At 29.9% G+C, this 26014-nt stretch overlaps 1 protein-coding gene across 2 annotated transcripts in view; it reads right to left on the bottom strand.

The window, feature by feature from the left end:
* LOC134697216 (protein dachsous-like) overlaps positions 1-26014 on the bottom strand; it is a 64243-nt gene that overhangs the window by 30149 nt on the left and 8080 nt on the right. The window contains exon 1 of one of the 2 annotated variants that reach the window (XM_063559345.1): positions 15331-15349. The exons of the other annotated variant lie outside the window; for it this stretch is intronic. Coding sequence (XP_063415415.1) covers positions 15331-15333 — 3 coding nt within the window. The 5' untranslated portion in view covers positions 15334-15349. Of the gene's footprint in view, positions 1-15330; positions 15350-26014 lie in introns of those variants that run through there. 2 annotated transcript variants of the gene reach the window in all.

The raw sequence follows: 26014 nt of genomic DNA, 5'->3' as shown, positions 1-26014 counted from the left end.
CAAAATTGTCTCTGTAATTAACCAATTAAATTTGACCTGGTAAATATTGTAACCATTTAAAACTTATTGAAAAATATTGGCCCCATGCAAAGAAATTGCTTTTAAAAAGGTTTAAAATTTTCACTTCCATTTTCGATTGAAAAACCAACATTCCTTGCCAAGACAAACATCAGTACTATACTTTTGAATGACGAGATTAACTCTTAACTTACTTACTTACTAAAGGACTACTGAAAATACAATTGAGGTACTAATACCTAACATAAACTGAACCCAAATAAGTTGAAATAAACATAGATATTTTGGCCAAGTACAATCCTTGGTCATTTCTCAAGTACTCTTATGCCTGTTTTTAGAAACACTTATTATGCCTAAGTTCCTAAAATATAACATGACTTTTTTCATCTAAGCAAAGTAATTTATTCAGCCTAAAACTTGACCTAGACAAGTTCCATTACCCAGAACAAAATGTTTTATATTTAAATATAAATTCTTTAAAAAACATAATATTTCAAATGAAGATTTGAAGTTTTGACTTAAAATAAGTAGCTAAGAGGACATTCAGAAAAGGGCAATTCTGTCAATGCTGTATACACATCAAAATCAATTATGTATTTAAAAGTTCTTAGTTTATTAGATCACTCAAATGGTATATACTAGTTGATTCTAAATTTTCCTTTTTTCAACATTTAGCACATCACTGTATATTAAGCAACTCTCAATAACTCAATATTATATAATTATGAATTATTGTAGTGTCTACACCACAGCCATCAAGACAGAAACAAATATATCTGACTTGATGAGAATAATGATGATCACTTTAGACTTTAGAGAGCAGCTGAAATACTCTGCTCATCACACTATTACAGTAAATTATCTCATCATTTTATATTTCTACTGCTGGAAGAACAGAGGACTTTATTTTTTATCATTCCCCCCAAAAAACACAAAACAAACTGTATTTTACCATGAGTCTCACAAAACCTGTGAATAATAGTGTGTTCATTTTATTGTGTAAACATATATTGTTTTATAGCAAAATCTTAGGTATCATAAGAATGGCTAAGGTATTTGTTACATAGTATGTAGTGATCTGAGCCAAAGATTTGTATAGTAATTCTTACTATACAAATTATTGTCTGAATCAACATAAAAATAAAGAGATGTGGTATAATTGTTAATGAGACATTTTTTCTAAACACCATGCAAAGCTTAAGTTTATTTTTGTCATGGTGTCCTGATAGTAAAATGTCCAATGCATCATACTGGTTATATCCAGTTGTTGGGTTGCTATCCCACATATGTTCCAGACACTATGGAACCAGCTATTCATATTTCTATACAAACTGTAGTAGTTTGACAAAAGATTTTGATAAATAAATTGTAAATAATCATAGATATATCAACATGGAGATCTAAAGTCCATCAGTAATATCAACAGTCCATCAGTAGCATCAACTCATCTTTCAACAACTACCATAATTCAAGAAATCATAAAACAGAACTTTCTATTTTTTTCAGCACTTAAAAGTTGATGGTTTCTCGGGTTTCTCTCAGTAAAAACTTTCATCATATAAACTGTTTATAACATTACAGTACTGATGCCTATCTGTTTGGTGTTTTTTGCACAGTTAAAAAAAGATCTATTACTTGAATCTATGCTGTGTTTTCCCTGGCAGAAAAATCTGTTTATTTTCTTCCTCACTTAAATCGTCAAAAGAAAATCATTCAGCACAAAGTTGTATTTACTTTTTCTATGGCATGAACTTTTCTGTTTATAATTTTATTGCTAGTAAACTCTTTTAATTCTTGTATTACATAAATATTTAAAAACTATAAAATCTTTAATACCATCTCCAGAAAATTTATTGTACAGTTTTTGTTTTAAGCAGCATCAATTTGTTTACTTTCATTTAAATTATCTACCGATTTTTTATCTATCTCAATTTTTTACCTACGTCAAAATATAAATAGCTATATCTTTTTATAACATTTTAATTCCATTATAGATTAGATAAGTAAAAAGATTTGACTAACTTAAATATTGAAACATATATAGTTTTTATAGATTAAGTTTTGACATAATTAAGGAAGTTAAGATAGATTCTCTGATCTAGGCTTGCAATATGATAAAACTGAAGTATCTAAACTCTCTGAAAACAATTTTCAAATACCTTCTGTCAAATCTATATGCAAACAAAAATTTAGCTATTTATAGGGTACTTATAAATGTTAGATATTTCTTTCCCATTGAATAGTTGAAATTGGGACAGTAGATTTTTGGTCCATTTTTGAGCTTTGATAAACTTCACTGTGTCAATATCAAAACCCTTTTTCATAACCTAATGAATTAAAATACAGTGGCGGATCCAGATCTTTTAAATGGGTGAGAGGGCACTGACTCACCTAAAAGGGGGCAGGAGATCTTGGCTCCAGTCATGCTTCAGTGATTATATATATAATCAACCATTGTGGATAGCTGTCTCATTGGCAATCATACCACATCTTCTTTTTTATATTTGGTCCCCTGGATCTGCCTATGAACCATAACTTTATATTCTCACTCATCAATTATTGTGATAACTGTTTGATTCCATGGATTCTGACATAATAGAATTGTTTTTCAAAATATAACAAAAACATGATTCCTTCAAATAGTTAAAAACTTTATTTTATTTCAAAATTGGTATTTAAAGTAGTAAATTTGTCATCGATATTTAGAAATCGAATAAGACACATACACAGTGTATGATATTTAAAAATGAGGTCACCTTCAAAACTAACAATACCTGCACTTTTCAATTTCAATTCAAAAAGTTTTAAGCTTTCAACTTATCATTTCAAACCATATTGAATTTTCACCTTTAATGGGCTGACAAAACACATCAACTATATCATTTACTTCTGAACAGATAATGATCCTATATATATGTTAGTCTGTAATATTTGTGAAACCACACGGGGTCAGCGAAAAACATGATTGCTATGAAAATCCTAGATACTTGTCCCAAACTGTCAAAACATCAAATACTAAAAATCCTGTTCAGTGTTATCTTAAAAATACTCCACACCAAGAGTGATTGTTTAATATTCAATCTTAATTCAATACCTTAAAGTGGAAATACTTTCAAACAAAGAAATGACTTTATTTTGAAATAAATAATAATATAAATGGCAATATTATATCAAATGCGGTTTAACATAGATTTGTAACATTTCTTATCATACCATATTGATTGACACTACAGTAAGAAAATACAAAGAAAATTGTCGATTTTACAGGTCATAACTTTGCCAGGGTTAAGCAATCAATCGGGTTAGGGAGTACAAAGGAATTGGTAATTTTGACTAATCAGATAAACATTCCCATATTTAAACAACTGCCCAACTCTCCTTTATTATTTACAATATTATTCCTCAAACAATAACTCGATTAGAAAAATAATTGTAAATAAATGAAGTAAGACACACCCACATGAAAATCAACATAAAACTAGAATTATCTCCCTTGAATATTAAACTTTTTTTTTTGAAAGATAAATATCATAAAATATTTTATCATATTTTTATAAATCCTCTCACATTTAATTTAAATTTAATGTATTCAAAACAATTAAATATAGCCTAGAACAACCTTAAACTTAGGTTTGTACCTTGTCCTAAATGTTTTAAGCAGATTAGGTCAGTTCTAGCGTGAAACAAGATCTTTGATTTCGCTAACATAATTACTTATTTCATTGTTGTAATTCTCACCCTATTCAACGTTAACCAAATATTTATGAGAAGCTTCAATAGAACAAGCGCTGCCTTGTTAACTAACAGTATTTTACTTCTTTTCGAAGTTCATCTAATAAACAGCTTATTTACGAGCTGAAAATGATAGGTTTTCATTAAAAACGTAACCATATTTTAAAAGTCTGTGTCAATACCCTTATGTAATGAAGCAGAAAAATTATTAATTCAAGCTTGAATAGTTGAAAATATTTTAAAATGATATTGTGCTCTCTGTAAATTATAAATTGTAAAATTTAAAAACTCTTCAAAACACCACATAAAAGGTTGACGACTTCATTTATATTGAAATCTACCGAACTTAATGTAAATAAAAATTCCATCAATTGCTAAATAAACTACACATTTTAACAAACATAATATAGAGTAGAAATAAACTTAAGTTCAATATAAGTATTATATCTCTGTTTGAAAAGAAAAAAAACATGGGGTAACCAGCATTTATTGACATAAAATGCAATCTCTTTTTTATTGACCTGTGAATTATATATCTTTTCGTTTCAATACAATACCATATTTATTGGTGTCTAGATGGGTAAATGTACCCTAATAGTCCACAATGAAGTTAAAACATGAAGTCTCTGGGGGCAGAAAGGTTGAAGTAAGATTCTGACAATTATTGTCCTGAACCAAAGAATTTTTCAAGTCAATGTCCCAATTTGACTTAAAGTAAGGTTTTACTCAAGTTCATTTATTTGTAAAGATGATTGTTGCATAAGAAAAGTCATTTTTCTTGTACCAGAGTTCTATCAAGATATTTAACTTTGAGAACCTACAGAAATGGACAATTGTATCTTAAGACTAAATATCTGAAGAGGGACAAATTTGATTCTTAGCTTCGTTCAAGAGGTAATTTATAACTTGAAACTAGATTTATAAAGTTGTCTTCCTAGCTGTTGCATGAAAGCACATAAACCAGTTTAATCAAACAGATGAGGATTTTTTTTCTTGTAAGAACTTTGTGTGAAAACTTAAAGAGTTATCAAACTTAAATGACTATGTACACAAAAATTATTTGGTTTTCTTTTTTTAATATTCCTTTGACTGAACAGATTTTGTCATGGGTTTTCAGTTAATTTGCTAGATTTTCTGTCTCTTTATAGGTTTATGGGTTCTCATTATTAAATATTTGCTAGATTTTCTGTCTCTTTCGAGTTTTAAAGTAAGAGTTCAAAACACTTCTATCAATCATGGTACTTCTAAAGCATGTCACAAAAATATTAACAAATATTAGACCGAAAAAATAAACAAATAAGACTTGAAAAGAAATCCGACTTAAATCTTAAAAAATATTGTACAAAAATTCCAGCGCTAAATCTTTAAGCAAACAATATTTCTGTCGACTGTTAATCAGGAGAGGAAAATGAATGTGCTCTTGAAAAACCTTTCATACAAACTTTCAACTTAAACCCCCAGACATTAAAGATAAACCCCAAAACAAAAGTAGATTTGACGGAGGTGGATGACAGGAAACTAACATCTATAATCAATTACCAAACATGGCTGATAACTCTAGCAGTACTTGTCTATAATACCTATATAACCATAACTTTGGAGACAAACTTTAATTCCAAAATTCCTCCTCGTCTCAATAACTTTTCGTAAGCTTAATATAACTTAATGTAATGTTTGATGCCCATTTGTAACACTTGAAATTTAATTCTAGTTTTACCCTGTTTAACTTGACATGACCAAATATTTAGCTAGCATTATAGAAACACAGAAATGTTCCCCAAGATAACACAATGTTTTAATCAAATGGAAAAACAATCTTTCAATAGATCTAAAAATGTGGCACAATATAATTGTATCTCATTCTGGACAAAATATTTTCTTCAGTTTGTCTTTTCCCATATCCATTCATTTTTTAGTTAGATTTTCTACACCAAGAACTTCCTATCCTACCTACAACAATGGTTTTTTTCACCACTTAGTACGAAAAAATTAAACATGCAGATTATTGTAAAAAAAACAATTTAAATCTATGAAAGGAAAGTATTCATTCCAACCCAAAATAGCACATTTGTCAGGAAAAAAACAAGCTAATTTAATGAAAAATATTATTTCTTGAGTAAGGTAGTGTCTGTTTATAACTAATTTGATGAAAATTAATATTTCTTGAGTGAGGTAGTGTCTGTTTATTGCTAATTACGTAAATATTAATTACTTGTATAATTCAGATGAAAACATGTAAGAAATGATTTACGATCGTTCCTTACACAGTACAACAACAGGATGGTAGATGTACCTACCATTAATGGTCATTATCGTTGTCACTCCTACAAGTCAGGACAACAACCTAATTAATTATAGTCGTTGTTGTTTTTGTTCTGACTGAGAGAACACAGCAAGGGCATCCTTTATGACCACTTAATTACGATTAAAAACATCATCAAATGAATTGCTTGTCATAGTTTTTTTATAAAGATGTGAAAAATAAATTTTTGGTCAAAAAGTTAGTATTTCTTACGTAATGGAATTCGGTGAAGTAATACCTTATGCATATCCAAATTCTAAGTGAGAAATAAATAAGTGGACACACTGAAATGTCTTACCTGCTTCAAATTTGTTAAAATTAAATCATATGATAATAATTATTAGAAATGTAAGAAAGGTTAAGTCTTCTCAAATTAACTCAGTTGCACTTTCTTTTCATATCTTACAAATACAAAAAATAAAAGGAAAAGTGACCCAGTCATAAAGTGAAACTCTTGATCAAGTATAATAATTGTGTTTTATCATAGATGTGATACCCATCTATGGTTCTACATTTCCCTGTAATTCTATATTATTTTGCCAATTTCATATTTTCAAGCAGAAAAAAAACACACCAATAAGTTCAAAGGACCTTGTTATCCTTAAATCGACACTTAAACAGGTGTCAGTGAATTTTCTTGCAACAAAGCCTCTATTTAAATTTGATGCAAATCCATTGAGAAAAATTGCATGTGCCGTCCTAGTTGTTTTTTTTAATTCTGTTTTGACAAGATGGAATGTAACAATACATTATAACTCCTTTAGCAATAGTATTTATTCTAATTTACTGAACTTACATCGAATTGTACAATAACCACCGTTAAATCTTATCGCATTTTGCAAATATATAAATATTTTCATCATCACAGTTTTTTTAATGTATAAAATGCCAATGTTTCTTAATCTACTATATTAAATTATACGACAATGAATCAGCACTTATCTCGGACTCTTATTAAACATTTCTGACTTTGAAATTCATCTAGATGCAAAGTTATGCAAGAAAAGTTATATTTTAGCTGTACCTATTCAACAAAAGTCACTACTTCACATTTAACATATTAATATAATCCATGCATTTTATTCGCAAGGTCGCATTTTACAATGCATTAATAAAACTCGACTCCCTGTGAAATAACATTATATCTGTATTTTCTTAACTAGACGATTTTTATGGATGTTTTTTAAAGTTGAATTCACACATTATGGTATGAGTTTCATTCAATTACAGACAGAAAAAGTCTACATCCCATATTAAATTCTCGTAAAACCGTATTGATTACTCCCCTTAAGCAGGTGACATCTTTTTTTTCCTAACAAAGAGACACAAAACACCAGAACTTGTAAAATTTTATGTTTCTGACATAAGTAACCTGCAACCTTTTGAAAATGCCAATGTTTTTATACTAAATGCTAATGTTTTTGTGTATAGGTATTATAACAAGGAAAAGACATCTTCGTAATCTGTCGAAATATAGATTTCCATGTACAATGACAAAGTAAAATCATTAAAGTGCAAACAACAATAAAATGGCTGCTTTTCCAAGCACATTTAAAATTTAAAGGCAAAAAAACATCATGGATAGATACTGGCTGGTCAATTTCAGTACTTATCGGAGACAAGCTTTCCCACTGAGCTGACAAATTCTTTATTCAGTAAAATGATAGATATGTTTTAAATTATTGATTTCCAACCATTTCTAGCTATTATTTGACATAATTCTTATAAATTCTTAACAATAAGTCTGTGTTACTTTGTACAGCTTAGTTAATCTTGCTATCGATCTGGGAACATTCCGACATCTGCATGGTGTCTTGTCCCCATATACAAAGATAATGCATATCTCTTTGACGAAATTAAAATCTCTAGTTTAAAATCTACACATTACACTTTCGCTAAAGGGGTTCACAAATGGGGGTGAAAGAAAGTAAACTTTCAATGAAGAGTTGGTACCCATCATAGCAAATATTTTGAATTGATGGTCAAGTATTATAAAAGGATGGTTTAGTGATAAAAATTGTTACAACATTCATATTCAAATAATGATCTCTGAAAAATTGTAGCAGACATATAAATTTTCAAGTTGGTACATAAACTGACTGTGAGTAAAAGATTGAAAATTATGACAAAAAATTTCAGCTGAAACATCATTAAAATTTTATGTGCAGCTTCCATGTGATCACATAATAATATTTTTTTTCATTTATACATGTACTTTCAACTTTTTCTTCAATCTAGTTGCGAAATCATACCCCAGCATGCATCAGAAAGCAAAATTTGAACACAACCATTCAGGATCATGCTTGTACCCTTACTTCTTGTATGCTGCAGGTGTAATGTACTTGACACTTAAGCTTAAATACAACCATCAAATATTTGTGAAAAAGACATGGCCCTACAGTAGATATTAGCTGTATTGATTGCCACATTCTTTTATCCTATTAATCTATTTGGTGTTCTCATTTGAAAAATTTTCTAAGTTTGCTCAATAAACATTAAAAGATCAATATTCTTTAAAAATCAATTTATCTAGTGTTACCCGGTAGCCTCCGCCTTAACTGAATGTGGTGAAACATTGTATTATTGTACAATCTGAACTCAAGTCCTAGTTTAAGTCAAAAATATTACAGTTGATTTTGTTATGTAAGTTTGAACAATTAATTAAATTTTAAATTTGACTTTGAAATGAAATATAAGAAGACCTTTTACATTAAAAAAAGTTTAAAATTGATTTTTAATTTGTTTTTAAACTTTGGAATAAGGAATTCATTTATTATTTAAGTCTGCTTGCAAATGTTAATAAATATAAAGGTGTCTTCATTTTTATGTCAAGTCATTGCCAAACAGTCCATAGTAAACATACAGGAATAACAGTAGCAACCTGTCATACTAGCTTTATTTACTTATGTTAAAAACCAGGAACTATATTCAAAGACAGTTTTACTGCAAATACAGATTCTTCTTTTTAAACCATACCTGTAGCAAGGGGGGGGGGGGGGGCGGTTTGGGGGCTTTGGACAAACCCCCCTTAAATACAAATAAGCACTATCAAAGTCAATGTTCTGTTCAGATTGTGACTGTTAAAGTTCAGTTTGTGAGTCAAACAACCCCCCCCCCCCCCCTCTTAAAATTTCCTGGCTACAGGCCTGTAAACACAAGCTTTGAATATTCAAAGACAGTTTTACTGTGAAATTGTGAATACACAAACTCAATAATGTAAATAGAAGTTTTGATTTTAGCCCGAGACAAAGTCACTGAAAAAAAGTTATAAAAATACTTTAACACCCTTCAATCTGCCAAACATTCATGCAAATCCTAAATCATATTACTCAATATGTATAGCAATATAATATTCTGATGATTTATAATTTTTTCTATATTGATGTAATTTTTTCCTTTAAGAATCTAGATTTAAATTCATTTTCTCTTTTCAAATATTTACATTTGTAATAATCTTAACACATTTTCTTTATAACCTTAATATTCAAAGTATAAAACAGCATCTTAAAACAGAGAAACAACTAGTTGTAAATCCCAGTAAATCCCATGTGTAATATTATTGCCTAATTTAATGTGCAATAAATTTTATGTTAGTGTTGTCGAAATCAGTCAGGTGACTTTATTGTAGCGGAGAAAGGGTAAAAAATTGTCACATTTCCAAAGCAAGTGCATTTCTATTCTACACAATTTTATCAAAATACAACCTGAAGCTGTCTAGAAAAGTCAATGGTACATTTATCAGATAATTCAACTCAATACATGTACTAGACATGCTAGATGATTCAACTCAATCAACAGTTGCTTGCTCTAAAACACTTTTTTTTATTTTCATAAAAGACCTTAACCTTTGTGATTGCTGTAGGATGAATTCAAAGATAAGCAGTACTAAAAAACATGTGAAAATAGTTTATCAATGTCCTCTAACTTAAAATGTTCTGTTCAAAGAAAAAACCTGAGGTATAAATTAGATAAACTCTAAAATTTAAATAGAGCCATTACATCCATTGTGGAAAACTGGACAACATAAAAGGAATATGCTTTTTAAACTGAATCAGCTTGCTTTTCCGTGTGAGCCAAGGTTTGGTGCTGAAGGCTGCACTTAGATTTATTATGGTTGATTTTACAAATTGTGACTTGGATGGAGAGTTGTCTCATTGGCACTTCTTCCTATATCAAATTATCAAGAAAATGGTTTGATTGTCAATATAAGTGTTTTCTTCAAGTTGCAAATATAGCAAACACCTCTTTTATATCTACTTGTGCTATAGTTTAATTTTTGATGGAAAGAAACACAAATTAACTATCCTAACAATACACATCATCAACACAGTAATTCTATTCAACAAGACTTGACAAAATTATAACCAGTTCTTTATAAAATCTTTATTATGTTAATTAGTTAATGCATTGAATACAATAGGGAGTCGGTACTAACAGGGTTTTTAATTTTCACTGAAAAAGATTGTAATGTTTAAAATCTCTTGACATATTTCAAAAATCTAATTTTATTTGATCAGACCTGAACAAATGTCCAATTGTTTGATCAACACACTAACTAAAGCCTTTATATTTACAGGATAAAGAAAATATGACAACTCGTAATTCCTCAATAAACCCGTCATAATAAAAAAAACAATTTCGGAAACACCTGACTGACCCTATTTACAAGGACAACAAATTTTCACCTCCTTAATCTAAAAGCTGTTCATTTTGTCATGTGTGTCCATTTATTAAAAGCTAAAATGTTTGCCTATTTATTTTTTGACCGTTGACAAGTTGATAAATGCTGTACTAAAGATGAAACAAACATGAACTTTTTATGTGTGCATTTTCCTGCATGCACATCTTTTGACATGCAAAAAAAAAATAAACAGCCTGCAGCTATACAATAGAACCAAGCTTAGCAAACAATGAGGGTCAACAAGGGGGAAATCCTTGATTAAAAATAAAGACCTTAAGATATCTCTTGAAACATGTGAGGTCAGCACAAAAATGGTATAAATGCCTTTTAGCCCTATTTTACTTAAAGATTATTGAGAACCCTTGATATAAAGTCAAAATGCTGATAAATAAACAAGAAAATCATAAACTCCTGCATGATCTTCGCTAGATGTCCAGTTATGAGGTCACTCAGGTTCATACGGTAGTTTAGATGACAGTTTAAGTTCATGTCTTGACAATGATATCAGGACCACTATTACTGACATCAGTTTAGTTAGAAATGATATGTGGTTGCTCTCAATGTGTCACATGTCTGTGGTAACTTTTTACTAATGGCGTTCTGTTCAGATTTTGGCATATTCCTGGATGACGTTCAAGTTTCTGTACGATTCTTACAATTATGTAACCCATTAACCCACTGTAGAAGACCGTATTTAGCTTAATTTGTCAAGGACTTGTAACAATAGCAATCTTTTACGAATGAGAAATGATGAAACTTGGTATCATTTATTTCAAGCATAAAAGTTATAAAAAAAAATTCATATCATTTCATGACAGAGCTAAACCATATGCAAATGGATTAAAAACATAATTCTGTTATTTTATAAACTATACAGGTATATTAAAGATAATTTTAACAAGATTATGGACAACTTACAACCAATGACACGAAATTATGATGTAATATTTTTTTTAATAACTTTGCAAGCAACTGTAGATTGAACTTCCTGGTCTGGCTTTTTTGTCTTTTATTAAGCATGAGCATTCATTTGAAATATTTGAGTTTTATGACATTTTTAACAGGAACATGTTTTATTATCTGTAATAGAAAGACAGCATTATGCCAAAAGACTCAGTTGGATGTTATTAGCAAATTAGAGCAGCGTAAATTGACTGATATCTAGCAGAAGTTATAGCGATACCTCACACTTTCTATTTATAGATCATCTTTTTTTTCAGGCAATATGTTTTTGAAAAATGAGTTTAAATCATTTGAAGGACTTTGTTCTGAACGATATTTATTTATCCTGCTTTATCTAATAAATTGAGATATCTATCCAGATGGCAGTTCAAACAAAAATATGTTAAAACAAATAAAAAGAAATCCATCCAACACCTGAATGCAAAAACTCTTTTAAAAACTTTATTTGTTGTTCAAACAAATATTGTATTTCATTAGATATATTTTGACAAAGTAAAAATGATTTTAAAAAAAAATCCCTGTCAAAGTTGAAAACAATTTTGTTGTACATTGCATTGTCATTCTATCATGGCTTATCTCATTTAAAGTAGGCTGGGAGTCAATTCTCTTTTTGATAAAAACAAAAGAAGTGCACTCTTCAAATCTAAAAGGTTAAAGTGGAATTCATGAGATTAAATTTATCTAGTTTAGTAGTAATCATATATTTAGTATAGTTTCAGCCTATTCAAGATTTACAGCCACATGGCATAGTCAGATGTGTCAACCAAACATGAACTTTAATATTATGAACTATATTTCAACCTTTTAGAATTGATTTGGTTTTTCATTAGATTGAGTTATCTCCCATGGTGAGTGTGAAGAGTTGTTTCCCCTTAGGGGACATGCAATCATTTGTTTCATCTTCTGTTGACATTATTTATGTCCAAATTAATCCATTTCTTTTGTTTGGTGAATCATTCAATGGGAGCAATGTTATAAAACTAATACTTCACTAATTCATATAAATTCTTCTGGGGGATAGCCATGCAGACATTAATGTTATTATTAGTTATCTTTTGGTCCCAGGTTGGTATGCTTTTCACTCAGTTGTTTGATGTTTAGATATATTAATGTTCCAAATTTCATTCCTGACCATTTAGGGTTAATGAACTTTTGTAAAATTAACTATGAATTTTATAAAAAATCTGTACAAAGTATGAAATATATATATATGCAAGAGTGAAGAGACAAAAAAATCGTAAATAGTTAATAACAACATTCACACAAAAAAAATTAGGTTCTATTATGATAAATCACTGTTAATTCTTAAAAGTCCATTCATCTTTTCCTGATTTCAATCTTTACTTGATCACTAAATATGGCAATTTATATTCAGATTTTAAATTTAACTGGATATAAACTACATCTCTTATGAATACAAACGATCTGGGCATACATATACAAATTTCAAATGTGTTGTTGACTAAGGCAGATTTTTTCAAACTTTCATCATTTCCTCGTAGTTCAACATGATAAAAAATATATTACGTTTAATTAAAAATAAGCTTCATAATTTGATTTAATTTTTTCACATTATATTTTTGACACTTTTGATTTTGTCTTAATTCCTGAATCAGAAATATAATGGATTACCTAACCAATCATTTAAGTCCTTATAACCACTGAATTAACTTTTTCTTAATATCCAGACCATAATACCACTCCTAGAGAATTAAGATTTGAAAAAGATTTTAACGATTATAAATTATCGATTTCAAATTACACAGAAAGTTTAAACACAAAAGCAATACTTTTGACACAACCAATTTGTGAATTGTAGAAGGTCACTCCTGATTACGATCAATGTTAAGGAAATGCTTTATCCATTAGTTCATCAGAAAATGTACAATATGGTTGACGAAACGAATTTTGAAAATGATATCAATCACGATCCTCAGTTCCCTTTAATTAAGATGACAATTAAATTCTTATTTAAAACTTTTATTCATGTTTTCTAAGTTACAGTAAATAATACAAATCAAGATATGTGCCAAAATTTATTATAAATAAACAGTATTGGACATATTCTCCCAAACTATTCTGAGATCCCCCTACCAGCAGAACTGTCTGAACACATCAGATAGTGAATCATATCACTCTACTAATTTAATTAAAGGATAAAAAACTTTCTATATGTCCCATTAAGAGTTAGTCAGTTCACAGCGCTGATCAGATAAATATAAATCATTAATTGATTCTATCACTAAAAAGGGGAGATAACTATCTCGTCTTGACTTCTGATTTCAATGCTAACTTCTTGACCTCTAATTGCAGTATTGACAGGGGAGGGTGAATATTCGTTACACATACTATACTAATATCACAAACCATCACTTAAGAATACTCAGCACTACCAAACACCTAACTTGGTATAACCCTGTATCAGTCTGTGTGGCGACTAAATTTTACATGATCGCTTAATTATGTGATTTTTTTCGTAAAATTTATAATTCATCTGCATTTTTTCAAAACCTGACAAAAGACAAAGTCACACCCTATTGTATTTAAGATTCTAAACAAATACTGTCGTCTGCTCGAATTAATAAACTTTTGTGTTTTGGCTTGTTCATCCATTGTTCATCTTAACAGTGAACAAGAACTAATTTTACTTCTGAGAGTTAAAATTTGACTGATTATCGCTGTTCATACTTCACTGATATAAACAATCATTAGAAGTAATTATATCAGATAGTCCTATCATGTGTAAATATCATCGCCATTAAACCTGACCCTAAGGATGTCCCTGACACTACTCCTCATGTAGTATACTCCCATGTTAAACATAGATAAATAAATGTTAATTAAAATGTTTTACTTCAAACATACGCCCCTCAATACATGGTTAAAATGACTAAATTGTCAAACAAAATTAAAAGAAGCGTGAAATGATGACCAACATAGAAAAATGTCTCAGAGCACAAAAATATATACTTTTCATTGTTCCTGCTTTCACATAAACTTAATATTATGAATTAAGAAATGACATTAAAACATAATAAGGACAGCCCATGGGCCTTAAATATTCATATTTATGTACAATGTACATTGCTTTTAGTAGTTGTCCTTGTCTTAACCCTTCAAGATATTTTTGTAGAACAAATATGACGTCACTCAATTTTAACAAATGAAAAATGATTTTTCAAAAGTACACTGACACTTCAGATGTCTTAGTTATTCTAGCCATTGAGTAAAATACTTCAGATGCAGAAGATACCAAAAGGACAATCAAAATTCATCTTAAAGAGAAATGGTAAACCCGAATGCAAAAGAACTTTATTAGACAACAAAACCACAGTCTACAAAACTCTTACTAACGTTGCTTTGAGTTGCTGTCTCTTCGAAATTCAACAAATAACTTTTATTCAGACACTTAAATGAGAAACAGTTACAGATCTATCAACTAAAGAATATGAACTAACGTTTTAAATGTTCTGGCTACACTAAATTCATGAACAATATCTTATTTCTGTTTTACCAGCTAGTGTGCTTACTAGTGGTGTAACTAACACTCACTTGATTGGTTGCTATACAGTGATACTTGCAAAATAATATTATATTGAATAATCAATTCATTATCATATTTCAAATAGTTAACCATTTTCTAAATCTCCTAATCTTCAAGCAATGTATCTTCAATGTTATCAGCCGAAAAACTTGAAAAATTCAACAAGTCTTATCAAAATTATTACCCTCCGACCTTTCTTACATTGAGCTGAACTCAAGAGTTAATCCCCCTTATATCCCAGTTAACACCTGTCACTAGGTGATCACAGTAAAATAGCTATTTATCAAAATATTTTAATCTATCTGTATTGGCTCAATGATGAAATGTGTTGCTTTAAGAAATATCATATCATGACTATCTAAAAATTATTTTAATTTTATAAGAATAAAAGTCATGCTGTCCCGGTTAATAGATCGTGTGGTCGGACCCTATAACTAACTTAAACGATACTTAACAAGAATGCATTTGTGTTGCATATAAATTACAGACTGCAAAAATATTGCATACATATATTATTTCCACTCCATCAAAATTCATCTTATTATCGTCTTTACATTGTAATGTAACTATAGTGTTGAAATTCAAGACGAACATTTAAGTCATTTGTCATCAAATTAAAAGTCAAGGTGACGAACGAAAATAAACTGGACAGATAATATTTCATTGGGAATTAGTACCAGGGAGAAACCTCTTACAAGTATAATATTATGTATTCCACCCCCTAAAACATATGTCAAGACATTTGCCGCTGGACACTTATGTCGTATCACCTCATAGACATTTTTCAAAAGAAAATCTTTTTAACGTTTTAATTTTATCAACGGGTTCTGATAAATCTTGAAAAATATGTTCAAAAATGAAACTCAGATGTTCATCAATAACTTTAAAATTTATCAAATTTTACTAAGTACATACTTCATTCAAACAAACATTTAAAGAAGTATATGACAAACTGACCACAGGGCCACACCAATCCCCAATGAGAGCCTCTACTTGACTAAGACAATATTAATGACCTAATTGTTCATATTCTGACAAGGATTCATAAAAGATTTGTCATCTAAAAAGGTACTGGTTCACATACAAATACATGACAAAAAAACAAGGTAAAACATAGGTTTAAATGAGAATTTTATCCACATTCCATCTAAAATTTGTGCCCTTTAGTAATTGTGTTTATGTGTAATTACTGCTCAAAACACCTATCTCCACTTATTGAGATCAATATATTTGCTATAGGCCTTGGCAGGCTAATTATTCTTTTTTTAAATTTTTGAAGAAAGTTTTTCAGTAAGTAAGAATTTGTTTTGGCTATATGCCAGGTAAAATAAACTTAATAAGAAGGGTAATTTACTTTTGTGATTATCTAAAGTTAAATATTGACAATGCAGACTGGACAAATTTAGTTGTCACTGGAATTTTTTCTGGTCATCCATCAATTGATTCACATTGTCTTTTTTTAAGAAATATTTCCTATTAATCCCATATATTTCTTTTCTTCATAAATTTTCTATAGAACTTTAAAAAATTTACTATGATTCTGGCTTTAACGTTTGCTTTCAATATCATCATGCATGTATTTTGCAATTCACAGCACAAATGTGCATGTTCAAAAAAATAATACTCTAAAAAACATGATTCACCATGATAAATGCATTTTGAAAGCAAAACTATAAGTGATGTTCAATTTCCTGATTCCACTTGTTGATACATATCCCAAGGCATGATTTCTCTTATTCAATTCTAAATAAAGATTTTCTGTAAAAAAGATGGCTTATAAACTTAAAATGCTAAAACTACATTTAGGTCAACTGCCTCAATATACCAGTGCTGAAGATTGCACACTTCTTTAAGATTCCCAAATTTACATAATGCCTACACTAAATGAAAGGTACTTTCTCAAGAAAAAAATTTCTGCTTTGAAATACATCATATATTTGCAACAAATGTTTTCTTTAAAGGAAGTCTACCACCATTAAATGGGACACCTACTTTACATAAAATAAAATCATTGTTATTTCACAAAATTACACGTTTGGTGAATGCATCACCTTATCTATTGTAATTATTTTGTAAGTGTGAAATTTTGTAACATATCTTTAAACTGCAATCAAAAGAGTTTTTCTGTGTACAGTAACTTAATAAAGTTAAACATTTAAGGTGGTACCCAACACTTAGACTAAAATTATTTTGGCTCGTTTAATTTTCTTGAAATTTTGACAAAGTATTAACTTTGACCCTTTGACAAAAATATAAAAATTTTAAAAAATTTGAACCAATCGTTTTATCAGAAAACTTACACTGGTTATACAATGTATAACAATTTGACAAACACTTATTTTGATCATTGAGAAGCTTAATATTCCGTAAAAACACAACGCAATTAAAACGTTAAGCTGATTTTACAGAGTTATCTCCCTGTAGTGTTAGGTACCACCTTAAGCAAACACATATTGTAAAAAATATATTTATCCAAAATAAAATTGAGAATGGAAATGGGGAATGTATCAAAGAGACAACAACCCGACCATAGAAAAAACAAATTATATTTTCATCTGTTGTGAGAAATATAATAATTAATTCACCATGGTTTTAAATTGTTTGTTTGTTCTTGGTATAATTATCGGGAGACCACCACTGAAGACTTGAAGAATTTTAAGTCTAAAATTACCAACCATAATTTCAGCTGTTTAAAAAAAAATATGAAGACATATATCTGGAATTCGTATGTGCCTTTAAGATTTAATAAAATAAATCCTTCAATCATATTTTTAGAAATAAGCTGTGAGAGAAAAAATGTCTTGTCACAAAATTACCAAAGTACTGAGAAAAAAAAATATGAAAAATTTATTACATATATACTCCACAGACATGTAACACGTCATTTTTTTCATTCTCCACCCTTGTTTAGAAAAACTTCTAACAGTTAGCGCCATATTGAAAACTTCTTGACCCAAACAAAAACGTCACTTGAAATCTTAACTTTTAAGATATTGCTACATACTTTAGTGACCTTCTCACATGATAAATACTTTTTATCTCCAAATGGTACTTGAAATTTTAATTTTCTACCTGCAATGTCGACCCCCTCCCTCAGGTGAGATCGCCTTTGATGTTAGATCAAGATCGTTACCTGTATCCTTATGAATATTTACCTATGCCTTGGAGAAAACAAACAAGATGTGAATAATTTTACAATTTATAAAATGTTTTTTTGACAAAAGTAATTTTGGTTTTTAGTTGAATATATTAAGATATGATTAAATTCACGTTTAATAATTCTAGACTCATCAATTACAGTTTAAGTAAGTGTTCTGATGATAAATCATCAAGAAGGAAATAAAGGTGCACTTTTTACTCTCCCTGCTGTTATATAATTTGATAAAATTGTATATGAACTTCAGGAGATAGTGGGTCAATGTCAATGAGACAGCAACTTAACAACACAAAACAAACGCAAAACACATCTTATCTAGAGCAGGATCTGCTTACCCTTCCAGAGCACCTGAGTTCACCCCTAGTTTTTTGGTGGGGTTCGTGTTGTTTATTCTTTAGTTTTCTATGTTGTGTCATGTGTACTATTGTTTTTCTGTTTGTCTTTTTCATTTTTAGCCATGGCGTTGTCAGTTTGTTTTAGATTTACGAGTTAGACTGTCCCTTTGGTATCTTTCGTCCCTCTTTTATCTAATTTCATTACAAGTACACATTTATGTAAAAAACAATAATCCTATAATATTGATTTAACTCAATTCTATTATCATTAGAAAATTACCTCATATGTAAATTTATTTTTTATATTCAGAGAAAATTCTTGTTTGTCACAATATGCGCTTTTATGACAGTCCTTGCAGACAAGACAAGGAACAGACTGACCACACATCTGCAGGTGTGATAAATAAGGAGAGAAAAACCATTTCCTTTCAGTATTTATCATAGTCTGGATGCCCTTTGTTACTTGACCTCATACAAGTTCATGCTTATGTTTAATACAAATATTGAATAAAGGATCCTGTCAGAAAATAGCCATTTTTTAGTGGCTTTACTCAACGACGTACAGCTGTTACCCTTAGATGGTCAGTATGAACCTTAAATAGATAGCAAACTGTCAACCAGTCTGTGTACGATTAAATCAGGTATAAAGACGATACCGCCCATTTTTCTTACGGAAGATATATTCATAACATCATATATCCGTGATGAGTTTTGCTCTAACAATAGACTATGATTTCATAGCAGTCAATAACAGTTTATTTTACACATTATGGATTCCATTGATTATATGACAATACATACACATAGTACAAAATTTTATGCCTCAACACGCTTGAAAAAGTAGACAAATCAAAGTCAGAATTTAAACTGCATCTAGCCTAACAAAAGACTCAGTGAAAAATCTGTTTTAGCCGAAGTATTTACACAGCAGGGTAAAAAGCAAAAAGAATCAATTCATCGAGATCAAACCAAGCGAAAGTAAACCAATGCATAGACCGTGTCCTTTTACTCTATACAAATGTAAAAACCTCACTGACTTGTAACTTTTATCCAATCTTAACTAATGCATTCTTAAGCGTCTTTTCCTGCTGTTTTTTTAAATGAAAAAATTATTAAATTTTGGAAGGTTGGTAAAATGCACCATTTTAATAAGGGGGACAATACAGTCATGTTTGTAAAAATCTTTTCTTTTTAATTTCTATATTCAAAAGTCACATTCAATTCACAAAATTTCAAATCTTTGAATCTTCGTGGTAGAAATACTTGATTTAGTATACATTTAATGCCAAAAAGTTTTTAAATCTCACACTTAAATATCCCTCTTGTACCCTCTAAAACAGTAATAAAAGTTAAAACCAGGCTTAATCTGTTCTTATGATGACACAGGGACAGAATGTCACCTACATTTATAGATGTTCATACAGAGTCTAATGGTTTTCAATAGTATATTCATAATTCTAACATTTACTTGGTGCTTTATTAGTTCAATATACTTCTATTAGGTTATGGGTGATTAAAAAAAATAAGATTAAATTTTGAGAGAGAATAAACCTGTTTAACTTTTGAAACAGTACAGTAAATATTTAAAAACACAGCTCTAGCTGTAAGATAACAGATGAGAAATAATATTTCCTCCCTCACCCCTTAAAGTTTCTTCACATGGATATGGTTTCTAAAATTTTCAAAATCTATCTCCTAGCACCTGAGCTACCAGGTAATATTAGCTTAATTATCCCTAATGAATTTGAAAATATTTTGAAGGCTCGCAAATGTCTAGAAAATAAAAACAAATTCAAAATGTTCAAATTCCAACAATTCACAGTAGCTTCCTCGTTTTGAGCATTTTTCCTATGGAAACTATATATCCCTAAATTTTGTAAATTAAAACTCATTGAACAATGAATTGCAATTCAAACGTAACTATTTTGGGCACTATTTAAAGAAACAAAGTTATGTAATACAAAAAACTGTGTAGATTTTTATATCAATTGAATGATGTTACCAAACTGTAACTAGAATTGTATACCAGGGGAGGATTCCATGTCAGATTTTTAATGAAGCATTGATGGGACAATTATAACTTATAAAGACAGTTGTATGTCGATAAAAACGCTTCTTGCATGCTAATGAACAATTATATGAATGGAAAATTCAAACAATTAACATACTCCCAAACTGATTCAACACTGTGTTCACGGCCAACAATATATTTAAATCGGTCTGCCTTCCTTTCAATACGTTAAATTACTACCTTTCAAAAGAATAGAAAGATTGTCATCAAAATTGTACCTCGGGTTTGTGACCAATGTAATAACCTATACTGAGACGGAATGATGTATTGGACCCACTGAGAACAAATTATAACTTTTCACCTTTCTCTAAATGAACAAAGAACTCTCATAAACCTTAAATTCGAATGATTTGCAATTACACCTTAGTAAATCACCCTGCCTCTCTAAGCAGATCACTGTTTAACTAAGAAGCCATTCATCATATAGTATGGACTGAATGAGTACTCTTGTCAAAAACAAGCCAGGGAAAAATCCCACTGAAATGGCTTCTGACTGTAATTTTATTTTGTGTTGACATTAAAGCTCTTTAGATGTCCTATGATTGATAGTTGGTATTTCATGCCACTTTCAGTAATATCATGGCAGCTAAAATTTATTTGTGGAGAGAGAGATGGATTTTCTTTGTAGTAAAACAAAAGCACATTTTGCTGGAAAAGACTTGACAGCCACATGCAACAAATGTTTAACTTTTTCTGTTTTTTTTTAAACGACAACACTCATAATTAACCTGTTAATACTTGGGGCATGTACGTGACATATTTTGGCAAGATCAGCCCATGTTTAACATACACTCTCTCAAAAAGATCTACTCCTACACCGACAAAGCTAAAAATAAACGTACAATAATGTCTATAGGCCTCACAACTGGTTTGTTTTCATAGTAAATTTGTGTAGTAGCTGATAGCTATCACCGTGATAGAATTTCACAATAATCTTTTGTCAAACGGACCTTACAAGATCAAGTAAATAAAAATAATACTTCAAAGTTTCTCTTTTTTATTCTATTTGATATGTCAAGACCCATATTAACTTACAGCCATATTTTTTTTGCTTTTAAACCCAGGCAAGTAGTTTATTTATTTGTATACAATGTTTTTGTTTTGGTAAATTAGATAACTATAGAGCTCATGATCAAAGAGACGCCTTTGCTTACAACTGTATTTCGTCATGTACTTTAACTGTTTTCAGTCATTTTAACTAATTGTTTTTGCATGATTTACATGTTGATAAAGGGCGGCATGGTAGTTATACATGTTGCCGATGTATCAAATATACACTTCTAAAATTTGAAATATGATAAATTTACTATTTAGACCAATAAATTATAAATACTGCTGTATAAAACCAAACAATTTGATAACATATTGTTGGTTTTTTTAAAATAAATTTACTATTTAGACCAACAAATTATAAATACTGTTGTATAAAACCAAACAATTCCCATATATATATTTATTTTTTTTCAAAATCGTTCACTTCAGTCTGTAAAATTGATGCACATAAAATGAAGAAAATTATTCAAAAACAGTGAAAATTTGTGATTTTTTTCCAGAAAGCAAAATTTAATTTTTATTATGTATTTTTCACAACAAAAAAAGGAAAGATAAAATGAAACAGCCTTGCTTGATGAAAGGACATATGTGAAACAAATTCTCACTATATTACAATGACAGCTTGTTGAAGAGCCTGGAGGTCACATAAATACTTCACAACAAAATAAAACACTCAAGTTTAAATATACCAATATAAGTAGTGGTCAATGAGGCAATACACAAAATATTTATGGACAATATTTTATGTGGATGTTATTGTCCATACCTAGGATTCATTTAAAGTTGGTCATAAAATGCTATATACCTAAAGCTTTTAAAGTCATAAAATCTCCCCTTGTCTAGATTTGGCCACAGCAATAAACATCAATTTCAATAAATAAACACAAAAGTCTCTATTCACAGCAATCATAGGTCATATTCAATAAAGAAAATTTCAATCACATTTTGATAAGAAATCTTTATAGGCAATACTAAATATGCTGTGTTTTTGATAAACTTTTGTTCGAAAGCAATGTTCTGCACTAAACTAATTTAGTTTGTGTCATTGAAACATTTATTGTGACAAACAAGCTAAAAAGCAGTCAAAGAGTCAAGATCCATTCCAAAATGATCCGAGTATTCGTGCAGTCTCTAGAACTACACCTTTTCAATTCTAACTGCATCATAGAATCCAAATAGCATTCAAAAACAACACAATTTCAAGAAGATTTTTACCCAAATTATTGTCCAGTTGTCTAAACTTTCTTTTTTTTTGCTGTGGACCCTAAAAATTGCCAAATTAATTGTGCTGTTCTAAAGTTAATATCACTGTGAGATGTGCAGTGTGCTACCTCTCTCAGTTTTGAATTTAGCCAACCTTTTATTCTATTTTTTATCCCTCAGTGTTCTATAACACACGTTCATAGCCTATTATATGTGCCAGAAATAATACAAATATTTTGAATAAGTTAAAAAATTGTTTTGACGGGAAATTGCTTTTACAGAGGAAGCTACTGTAATATACTGCCTGACCCAAGGCATGCAACGAACATGGCAGAACTCATTCAGAGTTTTACCTAGTGCATATACATTGAAAATATAATAAATGACTTAAAAAACTATTCTGGTAATTAATTATGTGCAGTCATAGTTTAACACTTGATTTAATTTTCAGAGTTGCACCCATTTCAACTAGGGACTATTAACTCACCGGAAATTGTGCATGTAATGTAATTTTAATGCAGTAACATCATAAACAATATGGCCTTATACATATTTGTTCATCGTACAAGTTACTGGCAAACATGGTTGAGGAATTTTAATATTCTTTTTACTCTAAATTAACATTGTTTCATCTGTTCAGTGCGAGGAGTTTCACAGCACGAAATATTTCTGTGGATCCTTAAGGCATCATTATTGCAATTCATTACATTGACTACTACAGGGGTAGGGGTGGGTGGTATATGAATGCCCATAGGGATCTTGTACAATCAGGTATTTTCTCTTTTTGAAACTAACATCCTGATTGCAAACGTATAGGTGTGTGTCCGGGGTTTCAGGAGTGTCAACCTGGGTTCTGGAACAGCAAAGTTTTAGGAATTATAAAAAAAATTCTGATAGATCCTCAATACAAAAAAAAAGTATGAAAACAAATAACTTGAGGTGTCCTTTTCCAGATCACAAAAAAGTGCACATGAAAACTAGCAGAAAATATGTACAATCAAGTATGTTTTGGCACATAAAACACCTAAGGAAAATAAACACAGCAATGAAATAACAAGAAGCTAACTATGAGATTCACAGAAAATCAACATTAATTCTTAAGACAAATATTGCAGTAACTTTCGACAGTTTTATGGTTTAAAACAGAATGGAACCAATTATAGAGGATATAGTTTAGCATTATTAACAGCAGTCAAATGAAAATAAATATTATAATTATTTATATTTATCATTTTCCTGTTGTTTGAGAAAACATATTTGCCATAACTCGCTAATGATATGATTGGATAAACATGCTTTAAGCATCTGTTTAACAGAGATCTTGGTCGCTTTGATGATTTTGCTTTCCATCTCTGCAACTGCTTTGTTTAGAATTCTCCGTACATTTTTGCCATAGCTGTTCTAACAAGTGTAAATTACTTTTAACTCACAAGAATTTTTATTTAACGGAGAAGGTGTAAATGAGATATGAATTGCAGTATATCATGTCAGAGAAACACAACAAAAGCTTTTTTAGTGTACTGATAATTAATTAGAAAGTTGACATTTTAGTGCTATGTCAGAACTAAAATACATGAACAAAAGAAATATGTAAAGTACAAATAAAAGGAGATGTGAGGTATTCAATAATGAGACAGTAACAGGAAAAAGGCCTTTTAGAGGTTATATTCAAACTACATATGACGAACATGTTTCAAAATGTGGCATCCGTTGATGTCTGTCATACTTATTTTTCATTTATTGTTTAAGAATTACTTTACATTTTATCATTTCAAGGTCTTTTATAGTGAACTTATCATTGTAAGTTTTGCTTATTGTTGAAGCAAACTGCTACAGTAAAAGCCTACTAACATCCATGTCATTTGGTCTCTTGTGGCTAGCTGTCTTGTTAGTAATCATATCCTTAGACCCTCTGATTTTAATATCAATTCTAGCAGCCACAGATATCTTAAGTTTATGTCATTCTGCCTTTCTTTCAAGGCATTCAATTTTATGGTCCTGTTTCCTATAAAACTATTCTGCTATCATAAAAATTCTATTGATTTTTTCAATCTAGATCTTCCTATTTTCTACTACTATAGATCTTTATGTTCATAATAATCTTAGACCATAAAATTTGACTAATTAAGTTCACAAGTTCAAGTCATTCATTACTATAGTTCTCTTAACCATCAAACAGAAATAATATTCTGAAAACCCTCTTTATTTCCCTGCATTTTATTGTGAAACATTTTACTATTGGAATGTAAAGCTTCATAAGATTTCTTTGATTTTTATGACAATTTATTCATAGGGGTTGTGAGCATGCATGCCAATTTGCTCCAACTGCCTGTCGTGTGATGACAATTAACCGCATGAACTCTACTTATGCCATAAATACATGTTAGTGAATGAGCTATCCTTCATGCCACAATTACCCAATGCAAAATAACCAAATTTTTCACAATGCAATACAACCAGAGGCCGTAGGAGGTTATTCAGCAACTGAATTTTATTGGTACTTCAATTGAATGAAACTTCAAATGGTTTAAATTTAATGTCCTGACAACTGTCATTATGAAATTATGTCTGGTCAACTATTGGTCAAATAATCTGACTTTTTTGTGTTGAAAAACAGCAGTCGACAACAAGGGTGTTATCTCCCCCTGAAGTGGTTACCACAGGGACAACACATTACATCAAAAGAATCTCCATTTTACATTTAAACCTATTAATCAAATTTTAATGAAAATTTTCATCTTGTGTGCGAATCAATTAATGGGATTCAACGAGGCTTAAAATTGGACATCTTGCTCAATTTCTTTCTTCTTATAGGACTGAGTATCAACACTTTTGATATTAACATAATGTTGACATAAGGAATTCTTTGTGGTATAAAGGTAGAAATTATTCCGCAATGTACCGAACAAGATGATTTCTGCAATGTTTCATGTGACTGATTTTATTATCTGTAAC

Source organism: Mytilus trossulus, chromosome 14 (genome assembly GCF_036588685.1).
Source record: "Mytilus trossulus isolate FHL-02 chromosome 14, PNRI_Mtr1.1.1.hap1, whole genome shotgun sequence".
Taxonomy (NCBI): Eukaryota; Metazoa; Mollusca; class Bivalvia; order Mytilida; family Mytilidae; genus Mytilus; species Mytilus trossulus.
The sequence above is the reverse complement of the archived record's forward strand: the minus strand, read 5'-3'. Positions and strand labels throughout refer to the sequence as shown.